At 46.0% G+C, this 12,429-nt stretch overlaps 1 protein-coding gene across 9 annotated transcripts in view; it reads left to right on the forward strand.

Annotated features, from left to right (window-relative positions):
- The window catches only part of LOC115160900 (DNA-binding protein SATB2), a 57,972-nt gene that overhangs the window by 37,600 nt on the left and 7,943 nt on the right, over positions 1-12,429 (forward strand). For 5 of the 9 annotated variants that reach the window (XM_029711408.1, XM_029711409.1, XM_029711406.1 and 2 more), the window contains 7 exons: positions 1,043-1,145; positions 2,338-2,388; positions 2,584-3,167; positions 4,292-4,504; positions 5,394-5,531; positions 6,593-6,745; positions 7,874-8,068. In XM_029711408.1, coding sequence (XP_029567268.1) covers positions 1,043-1,145; positions 2,338-2,388; positions 2,584-3,167; positions 4,292-4,504; positions 5,394-5,531; positions 6,593-6,745; positions 7,874-8,068 — 1,437 coding nt within the window. The remainder of the gene's footprint in view (positions 1-1,042; positions 1,146-2,337; positions 2,389-2,583; positions 3,168-4,291; positions 4,505-5,393; positions 5,532-6,592; positions 6,746-7,873; positions 8,069-12,429) is intronic. The other 4 variants (XM_029711412.1, XM_029711413.1, XM_029711414.1 and 1 more) reach the window with 3 other exon arrangements.

The raw sequence follows: 12,429 nt of genomic DNA on the forward strand, positions 1-12,429 counted from the left end.
CATATAGTAATTGTCGTAATGATTAGGCTTCGTGGTACCATTCTTTCTCAGAGCCCTAGAGAAAAAGTGAGCGCAGATTTGTGACAGTGATGGTCGCACCATAACTAAGAGAACCTACTGTTCAAAAGTTGTGACCCATTACCTGCACTACGTTTTTTTCCTTCTACTGCGCATTGGCGCTGCAGCTTTATGCATCACCATTGGCGGGTCGCATTTTATATTCATAAACCATGACGCAGGCCATTAACACTTTTTTAAGTCATGTTACCTCATTAGCTAGCTAGTTAACAACCTGGTAACTTTACCAGTATATCCGAACATTAGGGGGCACATAAAGAATGGAAAAGGCATAGCTCCTTCAGAAGATCAATCATCATAGCAATGAATGAATGACAGATTCACAGCCATCTCCCAGAACCTCGCTGACACTCTTAAAGAGACAGTGTACAATTTTCAATGTAATTGATCTCAATAGGAGACAATGCTTTTTACACAATGTAGAAACCTAAAATTCCCCAAATGACTTTGTGTATGTGTGTTATTTATGTATCTGGCATGATGTGTTTAAAGGGAGCTCAATGCGTGGGTGTTGATCCCTGCATCAATTGCATCCATGTGTGTGTGGCTGCTATGGCTATGGGCTAGATTTCAATGGGTGGCTTCCCCTGGTGATATATGTATATCTTTTTCAATGATTGTTTGTGTATGTGTGTGTTTGTGTTTGTGTGTGCAAGTGAGCGATCATTCAAATTGATCACCAATTAAACATCTCTCTCCTCTCTCTCCCCTACTCTCTCCTTCTCTCTCTCCCCTACTCTCTCCTTCTCTCTCTCCCCTTCTCTCTCCTTCTCTCTCTCCCCTTCTCTCTCCTTCTCTCTCTCCCCTACTCTCTCCTTCTCTCTCTCCCCTTCTCTCTCCTTCTCTCTCTCCCCTTCTCTCTCCTTCTCTCTCTCCCCTACTCTCTCCTTCTCTCTCTCCCCTACTCTCTCCTTCTCTCTCCTTCTCTCTCTCCCCTACTCTCTCCTTCTCCCTCTCTCTACAGAGTATGATTTCCTCAATAGTAAACAGCTCCTACTATGCCAATGTCTCCACTGCCAAATGCCAGGAATTTGGACGCTGGTACAAGAAGTACAAGAAAATCAAAGGTAAGAGTTGTGACCTCTGGGAACTTCCAACTAGCATGGACCAATTCTCTCCTACACACCATTTCCTCCAACCACCTTTTTATTTTATTTAACTAGGCAAGTCAGTTAAGAACAAATTCTTATTTACAATGACGGCCTACACCGGCCAAACTCAGATGACGCTGGGCCAATTGTGCACCACCCTATGGGACTCCCAATCACAGCCGGTTGTGATACGGTCTGGATTTGAACCAGGTTGTCTGTAGTGACACCTCTAGCACTGAGATGCAGTGTCTTAGACCACTGCAACACTTGGGAGCCCGAACCGTCTCACAACCCCTTTACTAACCGTCTCACAGTCCTTCTCTAACCTATACCTTAGCCAATGATTACCATGTACTGGATTGGCCAAGCCATTTGAGTGACATCCTATTAGCGGCCAATGGCCATTCCCAGTCCTGTCCTGGGCTGACCCCTGGCTGCCATCTGAAAGAGGGAGGAAGAGAAGATAATAAAGGAAATCTAAAGTAGGGGGCCCATGTCGCCTGTTAACTGGCATCTCCTTCACACAGGGAGCACTGCCTCTTCTTTATTAGAACCAGCTGATCTGTCCAGTGTAACCACAACCACAGGGGGTTCTACAGTACAACACAGGCCTGCCTCACACACAGTCACACACAGACCACTGACCCCTCCTCAGCCTGTCTGTCTGTTTGTCTCTCCATCCGCCCATCCAGCACACAACGCCTGCATGGGACAATTTCTCCCCTACTCTCCAGCCCCCTTGTCCCCCATCCCGCACACACATACATGCATACACACACACACATACACACACGCACACACACTCCCCCATAGCTCTATAATTACCCTGCCGGACAGATCAAAGCAAAGCCTAAACCACAAACACAGAGTCACAGAGAGACCAGAGGAGGATATAGTGATGTGGAGGGAGGCAGTGGTTGTCTGACAGAGGGAGTTGATGCAGTGTTGGGTTACACAGCCACTCCACTATTAGTTCTGGTCTCTGCCTGGCAGGGAAAAACACACGCTGTACGTTCACTAGCCTCCAGATGTGGACACAGTGAGTAATGGGTGTCCTGTCAGTCATAGTCGAGGAGTGCTCATAGGTGTAGAGGAGAGGAATGTGTGTACAGTAGGTGTGTGTGTTGTTAAGTGTTGCCTCTCTCACCCTATTTCTCTCGTTTCCTAGGAGATTATCTGGAGAAGATGTGGCCAGGAAGAGATAATTCAGAAATCAAAGGTGAGGAATCCACTGTTTGTACTGTTTCCATGAATGAAGTTAGAATGTGGCCCACTATGTTAGACCAGCATCACACTCATCCCCCCCTTCCTTCCTTCCTTCCTTCCTTCCTTCCTTCCTTCCTTCCTTCCTTCCTTCCTTCCTTCCTTCCTTCCTTCCTTCCTTCCTTCCTTCCTTCCTTCCTTCCTTCCCCAGTGGAGAGAGACAGCCTGGCAGACTTCTGTGTCATGGGCCAACGTCCCCCTCCCCACCTGGCCAGCCTGGCCCAGCTCAGCCACCTTGGAGGGGGTGGAGGTACCCTCCTCAAGGGTGGATCTGGAGACCCCCACAACCCCTCCCAACCCCCCCAACAACAACCCCAACAACAACACCCCCCCTCACCCCACGGCCAGCTCCACCACAGCCCCCCTCTGCGTGGCCAGGTCCCCCCTCCCGGCCCTCCAGCCTCCCTTCAGCCTCTCCTCGGCCCAGGCGGGCTTCTCTCCCCCCAGCTTAGCCCTCAGCTTGTCCGACAGCAGCTAGCCATGGCTCACCTCATTAACCAGCAGCTCGCTGTTAACCGCCTGCTAGCCCACCAGCACCCACAGGCCCTCAATCAGCAGTTCCTCAACCACCCTCCCATCCCTCGGCCCTCCAAGGCAGGGGGCCCTGGGGACCCCGGGAACAACCCGTCTGCTGCGGAAGTCTCCACTGATATCTACCAGCACGTCAGGGACGAACTGAAGAGAGCCAGCGTCTCACAGGCTGTGTTCGCTCGCGTGGCCTTCAACAGAACACAGGTAACCAGACTAACAGAACACAGTTAACAGAATACAGTGAACGATAGAATGCTGGTGATATACTGTAACAGAACACATGTAACCATAGAACACAGGTGACATAGGTAACAGAACACAGGTAACCATATAACACAGGTGAGATAGGTAACAGAACACAGGTAACCAAAGAACACAGGTGACATAGGTAACAGAACACAGGTAACCAAAGAACACAGGTGACATAGGTAACAGAACACAGGTAACCATAGAACACAGGTGACATATGTAACAGAACACAGGTAACCATAGAACACAGGTGACATAGGCAACAGAACACAGGTAACCATAAAACACAGGTGACATAGGTAACAGAACACGGTAACCATAGAACACAGGTGACATAGGTAACCGAACACAGGTAACCATAAAACACAGGTGACATAGGTAACAGAACACAGGTAACCATAGAACACAGGTGACATAGGTAACCGAACACAGGTAACCATAAAACACAGGTGACATAGGTAACAGAACACAGGTAACTATAGAACACAGGTGACATAGGTAACAGAACACAGGTAACCATACATAGATGGCCTTCAACAGAATACAGGGCAGGAAATCCACCAAGTATGTAGCCACACATAGGGCAGGGCAGGACAGAGGTAAAGGACTGAAGACAGGGTGAGAGGATAGAATGATATAATGTCAATCCTGATGTCCCATTCAAGCTTTACAAAACGATTTGGAATATTGGGATGACTTTGAGATAAGTTAGCAGTAATACTTCTATGGTTTGGTTTCTCCTCGGGGGTTTCAGCCAGTTTCAATTTCATCTCTGGGTGTTATGAGTGAGGTAAGCTGATGCCACAGCTTGCTGTTTCCCCGCTCCAGTTCAGTCTCTTTCTCCGCCCTTCCAGCAGTACACACACCTGCTGCATTCACACACAGTTACGCCCCATTAGAGCCAATATGGAGCCCACATGAAGGGTTTAGGGCAGGTGAAGTGTGCATGTGTGTGTTGTGCGTGCATGCATGCACATGGTTGTACGAGCGAGTGCGTACAGTGTGTGTGTGTGGAACCACTCATTCTAAATGTATACGTTTGCGGCGTGCGTGCATGTGTGTGTGTGTGTGTGCACCAGGGCCTGCTGTCGGAGATCCTGCGGAAGGAGGAGGACCCTCGCTCTGCCTCTCAGTCCCTGCTGGTCAACCTCAAAGCCATGCAGAACTTCCTCAACCTCCCTGAGGGGGAGAGAGACCGTATTTACCAGGAGGAGCGTGAGCGCAGCATGAACCCCCCTGTCGGCCTGCCCCCTACCCCTAGCTCCAGCCCCGGGGGCCCCCGCCTCTCTCAGGTACCCCGCCCACCACCCACCGCCCTCCAAAACTACCATAGACATTCTCCACCAAGCTCCTCTACAGCAGGGCCTGTGTGTGTCTGGTTGACTGTGGTGTGTCTTGTCTGTCTTTGTGCCTTGTTGATGGTTTATGTTGTCTGTATGTTTTAGTTTCTGTCTGGCGGTTGGTTTGGTTGGTGTCTGTGATGTTAGTATTGGTCTTCCATGCAGTGGTCTAAGGCTCTGCATCTCAGTGCTAGCTGTGCCACTAGAGATTCTGGGTTCGAGTCCAGGCTCTGTCGCAGCCGGCCGCGACCGGGAGGCCCATGGGGTGGTGCACATTTGGCCCTGCGTCGTCCGGGTTAGGGGAGGGTTTGGCCGGCAGGGATGTCCTTGTCCCATCGAGCACTAGCGACTCCTGTGGCGAGCCGGGTGCAGTGCATGCTGACACGGTCGCCAGGTGTACGGTGTTTCCTCCGACACATTGGTGCGGCTGGCTTCCGGGTTAAATGTGCATTGTGTCAAGAAGCAGTGCGGCTTGGTTGGGTTGTGTTTCGGAGGACGCACGGCTCTCGACCTTCACCTTTCCCGAGTCCGTACGGGAGTTGCAGCGATGAGACAAGACTGTAACTACCAATTGGATACCACGAAATTGGGGAGAAAAAGGTGCTACATGTATTTTTTTTATAACGTTATTAAAAAAAAGATTAGTCTTCCACACTAGGGGATCTACCAAGTCAGGGTTAAAAAAATAGACTGGGAAAGGGGATAGTACTAAAGACACGATCTAACCATATGTAACTATATGTTGAGAAAAGGCACATAAACACATCTCATTGATTGTGTCTCTATGTTTTGTGCGTGTGATGTTAGATGACGAGATGGTAACAATTTAAATGTTTGACAGGACGTATTTAGACCGACCATCACTAACCATGTCCCATGCCACCTCATGCAGAAGGTGTGGGAGAGAGGTATGGACGAACAGCTAACTCCTGATGCCTGGGCTTCTATCTGGAAGAATAAGACTAAAATCTCCAACTCGGTGAGCAGTTCACCCATCTACAATACTTTTATGTCTCTGTTCACCCATCTACAATACTTTTATGTCTCTGTTCACCCATCTACAATACTTTTATGTCTCAGTTCACCCATCTACAATACAGTACTACTTGAGCCTCTGTGAGCCGTGTATCCATCCACAATCCCTTTTTGGCTTGTTCACAGAATGTACCTCACACACAGAATTCCGTTCGATCAGACATGGCTCAAATTTTAGTGTACAGTATGTCAAATACTTGCTATGATTGATTTAGTTTGCATGGTAATGTGGAACAAATGAAATAGTTCCAAAGTCCAAGAAAATGTCTGTCTTTTGGTTTTCTGCAATACATGACTACTGCTAATTTGAAGTTCCTGTTGTAGATAAATACAGTATATTTTAGAAATGGAGGACTGACTAAAAAAGAGAGTTCTGTACCTCTCTTCACTTGTTTACAATAGACACAGCCTGTTGTCTTAGGAACATGCTATAAAGAAAGGGACAATTCATTTGGATGTGCTTCCCAACCCCACACGGCCTTTTAGGAACATCACAGATAACAATCTCTCTCTGATGCAAAGGGCAAACACTCATTCTGGGACGAATTTGTGTACTATCATTATTATGTCTGTATAAATTTATCTTGCCATCGTTTGCGCTTGGGAATGCCAGATTACTAGTCTGGTCCTGCAAAGATAACCTCAAAGTCTTATAAGAAAACATACTGAGATTCAATACAGAGTCATTCAAACAGAAACTACAAAGGAGAGGAGAGAGAATGGCTTAATGACTTTTAATCTGTAAACATTCTCCATGTCGGAACATGTACGTCTATGAGTATAATGTCTGTTTAAAAGAAGAAAAAACTTTGACTGATCGTCAACTGATTGCCTGTCATTCTTACTTGAAACCTAAACTTTGGTCTTTGGCGCAGGGACAACATGTGGACTAGAGTTGACAGTGTTACCCATTCAGGCAAACTCTGGTACAACTTCCTGGTTTAATAACTGGTTCTTTCTCTATGGACCGCCTCTCCCTGGTCCCTCCTACCCATCCTCCCCCAGCCCAAGCCGCCATGCCTCAACCCAGACCTGCCACTGAAGCTGGAGTCTCTGGTCAACATCACGTCAGGTATCTATGATGAGATCCAGCAGGAGATGAAGAGAGCCAAGGTGTCTCAGGCACTGTTTGCCAAGGTGGCTGCCAACAAGAGCCAGGTGAGAGGCCTGTTTCACCCATGACCCATGACATTGTCCATATCCTGCTACAGCTTTCCTAACCTATTGTGCCCAACTCCCAATCCTAACCTATTGTCCCCAACTCCCAATCCTAACCTATTGTGCCCAACTCCCAATCCTAACCTATTGTACCCAACTCCCAATCCTAACCTATTGTACCCAACTCCCAATCCTAACCTATTGTACCCAACTCCCAATCCTAACCTATTGTACCGAACTCCCAATCCTAACTTATTGTACCCAACTCCCAATCCTAACCTATTGTACCCAACTCCCAATCCTAACCTATTGTACCCAACTCCCAATCCTAACCTATTGTACCCAACTCCCAATCCTAACCTATTGTACCCAACTCCCAATCCTAACCTTAATCATTAAGGGAATGAAAACATATGTGGCCCCTGTCAGTGGTTAGGAGCAGTTTCTCCTGTCCCTGTGATGTGGGTGGCGGCTGGGGCCAGATGGAGCGGGGTTGATAACCCTCTTCTCCAGGCTGTTGTATCAGACAGTCAGTGTGTCTCCACAGCAGTAGATAAACAATACCAGACAGATAAGCCAAATACCAACCTGGGGAAGAACTGATTCAGATATGTGATACCCCCCCCCCCCCCCCACACAGACTCCTTCAACAAACACACAAACTGTTTAGAGCACATGAAGACATGGTGCTGTGGGAATGGATATCTACAGTGAGGACACTGTTTGCGTGCGTGTCTACGTGTGAGTGTTTGTGAGAGAATATTACCTGTGTGTGTGTGTGTGTGTGTGTGTTGTGATCAAGCTGTGTCTCCCAGGTTCAGGGGTCCGGGGGTGGCTGGGCAGAGTTGGGCTGGGGGTCATGGCTCACTGCACCCATCTGCTGCAGCTGGCCCAGAGAGGAGAGGAGAGAGCGATGCTGAGGGAGAGGGGGATGGGGGATGAGAGGGAGGATGAGGACTGATCAGGTTATTAACACTGCATGCTGGTGGAGGCTGGATGCACACAACAGCTGGTGTCAAAGACTGGCCTAGTCTAGCATAGATAATCAAATCTTCTCCCCCTTTCTCTCTCTCTCCCCTCCCTTCCTCCCTCCCTTCTCCTGTCTCTGCTCCCATCTACCTCTCTTAGGGCTGGCTATGTGAGTTGCTGCGGTGGAAGGAGAACCCTAGCCCAGAGAACCGTACTCTGTGGGAGAACCTGTGTACCATCCGGAGGTTCCTGACTCTGCTCCAGACAGACAGAGACCTGGTGTATGAAGAGGAGTCCAGACACCACCACAGTGAGAGGCTGCATACTGTACTACACCTGCCCCAAGAACCACAGGTGAGAGAGACCATCTGATCTAGCATCAGATTTCCCTAACCTGAGTCCTAACCTTAGTGCTATGGTCCGCGCGCATGGACATGGGCTCCGTATGCTCGAGGGTAACATGGCTCCTTAGGTGTCTGATGTTTTTGGTATCCATCATTATTTGATGTTGTCTGATATGTCTGAATTGTAATATCATTGCTGCTAAAATGAAATATTATACAAATAAAAAAAACTTACTGCTATGCTGGATCAAAACTCTGCACTCACATAGGGATGGTCATTTCAGACTTGAATGGATAATGGCAAGAATATCACTTTCCTTTAGTTTGATATCAACCTTCTCACACATTGAATGAGTCTTCGGGACTGGCCCCTTACAACCTTTTCTCTCACACACACACACACACACACACACACACACACACACACACACACACACACACACACACACACACACACACACACACACACACACAAATGTAAGCATATAGCATCCTACACAGTAGTCAAGCTCTGCTGATTAAATTGACTTACTCCAGCCAGGATCATTATTGTACCAAATACACTGAGGATACACATGCAATTATTGATTAAAACTGAAGTCATGCGTGCACACACTACGGTTGAATATTTCCCCGTATTTTACAAATGTTCCATCCCCAGAATACATCACTTTTCTCCCGGGTAACCCGATATTTCCCGTCAAGACCTGAAGTGTCATTCAAAAGCCTTACAAAGCATAGAAATAGACCTACAGTAACAGTCAAAAGTTTGGACACACCTACTCATTCAAGGTTTTTCTCTATTTTTACTATTTTCTACATTGTAGAATAATAGTGAAGGCATCAAAACTATGAAATAATACATACGGAATCATATAGCAACCAAATCAAAATATATTTTATATTTGAGATTCTTCAAAGTAGCCACCCTTTGCCTTGATGACAGCTTTGCACGCTCTTGGCATTCTCTCAACCAGCTTCATGAGGTAGTCACCTGGAATACATTTCATTTAACAGGTGTGCCTTTCTTTCCTTCTTAATGCATTTGAGCCAATCAGTTGTATTGTGACAAGGTAGGTGTGGTATACAGAAGATTGCCCTATTTGGTAAGACCAAGTCCATATTATGGCAAGAACAGCTCAAACAAGCAAAGAGAAATGACAGTCCATCATTATTTTAAGACATGTCAGTTAAGGCGGAACATTTCAAGAACTTTTAAAGTTTCTTCAAGGGCAGTTGCAAAAACCACCAAGAGATATGATGAAACCAGCTCTCATGAGGACCGCCACAGGAAAGGAAGACCCAGAGTTACCTCTGCTGCAGAGGACAAGTTCATTAGAGTTACCAGCCTCAGAAATTGCAGCCCAAATAAATGCTTCACAGAGTTCAAGTAACAGACACATCTCAACATCAACTGTTCAGAGGAGACTGCGTGAAACAGGCCTTCATGGTCAAATTGCTGCAAAGAAACCACTACTAAAGGACACCAATAAGAAGAAGAGACTTGCTTGGGCCAAGAAACACGAGCAATGGACATTAGACCAGTGGAAATCTGTCCTTTGGTCTGATGAGTCCATATTTGCAATTTTTGGTTCCAACCGCCATGTCTTTATGAGACACAGAGTAGGTGAACGGATGATCTCCGCATGTGTGGTTCCTACCGTGAAGCATGGAGGAGGAGGTGTGATGGTGTGGGGGTGTTTTGCTGGTGACACTGTCTGTGATTTAATTAGTATTCAAGGCACACTTAACCAGCATGTCTACCACAGCATTCTGCAGCGATACGCCATCCCATCCAGTTTGCGCTCAATGGAACTATCATTCAACAGGACAATGACCCACACATCCAGGCTGTGTAAGGGCTATTTGACCAAGAAGGAGAGTGATGGAGTGCTGCATCAGATGACCTGGCCTCCACAATCACCCGACCTCAACCCAATTGAGATGGTTCGGGGTGAGTTGGACTGCAGAGTGAAGGAAAAACAGCCAACAAGTGCTCAGCATATGTGGGAAGTCCTTCAAGACTGTTGGAAAAGCATTCCAGGTGAAGCTGGTTGAGAGAATGCCAAGAGTGTGCAAAGCTTTCATCAAGGCAAGGGTGGCTACTTTGAAGAATCTAAACTATATTTTGTTTTGTTTAAAACTTTTTTGGTTACTACATGATTCCATATGTGTTACTTCATAGTTTGGATGGCCACTATTATTCTACAATGTAGAAAATAGAAAAACTATTGAATGAGTAGGTATGTCCAAACTTTTAACTGGTACTGTATGATATAGGCTACACATTTCGCACAATAGAAAAACATAAAAGCCCATAGATGTAGCTAGCTATATGCTCTTTTGGTTAAATAAATGAAACTAGCTCCAGTAGGCTAATCTTTTCAGTGTGAACTGTATTACTGTATTGTATTATACTGTATTATATGGAGTGGAATTATGCACATCATTCAAACCATGATACATTATTATTAGTAGGCTGACGCGTATATACCTTTCATAATATTTCCCCTAATGTTATTAGCCTACGTCCTTGTTGCTTTATTCCAGTAAAATGAAATAAGTTTTGTTGACCTTATCTTCATCATTCTAATCACATCCTTGAATAAAATAGGACTAGAATTAGATGCAGTAGGCTTTCACTTTGCTTAATGAAGATTGAGTGGTTATGGGTCTGAATAAATAACTGCTATAGCCTACCGCCTTCACGCGTTCTTTCAAACTACCTGTTTTCTATTGGCTGCTCTATTTAACATTCCGCAAATAAGAGCTTATGACCCTCTTCTAATAGTCTATTGATATAAGAAATGCTAAAAAAAATCATGTCCAGCAACCCATTCTAGTCTAGCTTTTCCTGCCTGGGACTCCAAGAGCTAAGGAGTGTTCTTTAAGGAGAGAGGCCAGCGGAGCGCAGGTTCGTGCGTATTGTGCAAGAGACCGAGGCTATAAGTTAGAAGCTTATTATGCTTAACCCATCATTAATTAGTTAAATATAAGGCTAATACTGCATTGAATATTACCTAAAAGAGGTAGGCTAGGACATCTATATATAGGGCTATATATCAATCTAGAACAGGATTATCTACAGTATTTGGATGCAATTTGAATGGAATTGACAGAGAGAGAGAGAGAGAGAGACTGCGAGAGAGTGCACACACATGCACCTATTTAAAGCAACGATATTCGAGTGATAGGCTGTTTTAAAACTCTGCAGCTGCAATAATATTTACAATAAAAAAAAAGGTGACCCCCGAAGGCCAGATGGAGATGGGTAAATTAGACACGCAGTCAGTCTTTATATTACTGTAGCATAGACTATGCTGCAGCAAATGTAGGCCTACCTGTTACAAGAAAAACATTTACCATGATGAGATGAACTGTGCTCCATAATGAGATGGGCTGTCTGTCCCGACCCTGAACGTTGATGATTCATCATGTGGATGAATCAGGTGTTTTTGTCCGGGGCTACAATAACAATGTGTGCTGTTGGGGTACTCGAGAAACGGAGTTGGGAAACACTGAACTAAGTAGACCAGACGCATCTGCTGTTGCATTGGTGTCTATGGGAGACACACCACGTTAAGTAGAACTGACCATTTGTTTTCAAAGCTAAACTGCCGGAGTGAACTATCTTCATTCATCCACTATCTTTGTTAACGGCTCATCATAGAAAGGAAGTGGTTGTTACCACGATGCCCCTATTAACATATTCCTCAGCTAGCTCCTCAAACACACAGACCAGACTAGACCAGAGAGGAGACAAAAAATACTCCACTAGTTGTTCATATTAGAGAGGACAGGGAAGGAAGAAGGGACTGAGATAGGCCACACCGGGAGGAGAGGAAGTATAATGAAGTGATAGGTGGAAGAAGGAGAGTGAGGGACAATTTATGGGTAGGCCAAGGAGGGCTTTCACCCTGTCAGACTGTATTTGTTTCGGTGCGTGTATGTCCCTCTCCTGTTTTTGTTGTCCAAGTTGACACAGTTGACACAGTCAGGAGAGGAAAGCCCCTCCCTAAACCCAGATCAAACCCCATGCAGCACATCTACCCGCCACATACACACACAGACAGACACACACACACACACGCCACCATGCAAGTCACCACAGCCAGACCACACATGTGTTCCAGCTGCTACTCCACTCAGTCACTCTCACACATATACTGTACACTACACACACAACTGTATGTGCTGTTAAATCAAATAAAATCAAATGTTGGTCTCATACACATATTTAGCAGATGTTGTTGTGGGTGAAGTGAAATGCTTGTGTTCCTAGCTCCAACAGAATGTTAGATGTGCTTTACGCTATACTGTATGTGCTGTTAGAAGTGCTTTACACTATACTGTATGTGCTGTTAGAAGTAC

This window comes from Salmo trutta, chromosome 24 (assembly GCF_901001165.1).
Source record: "Salmo trutta chromosome 24, fSalTru1.1, whole genome shotgun sequence".
Classification (NCBI taxonomy): domain Eukaryota; kingdom Metazoa; phylum Chordata; class Actinopteri; order Salmoniformes; family Salmonidae; genus Salmo; species Salmo trutta.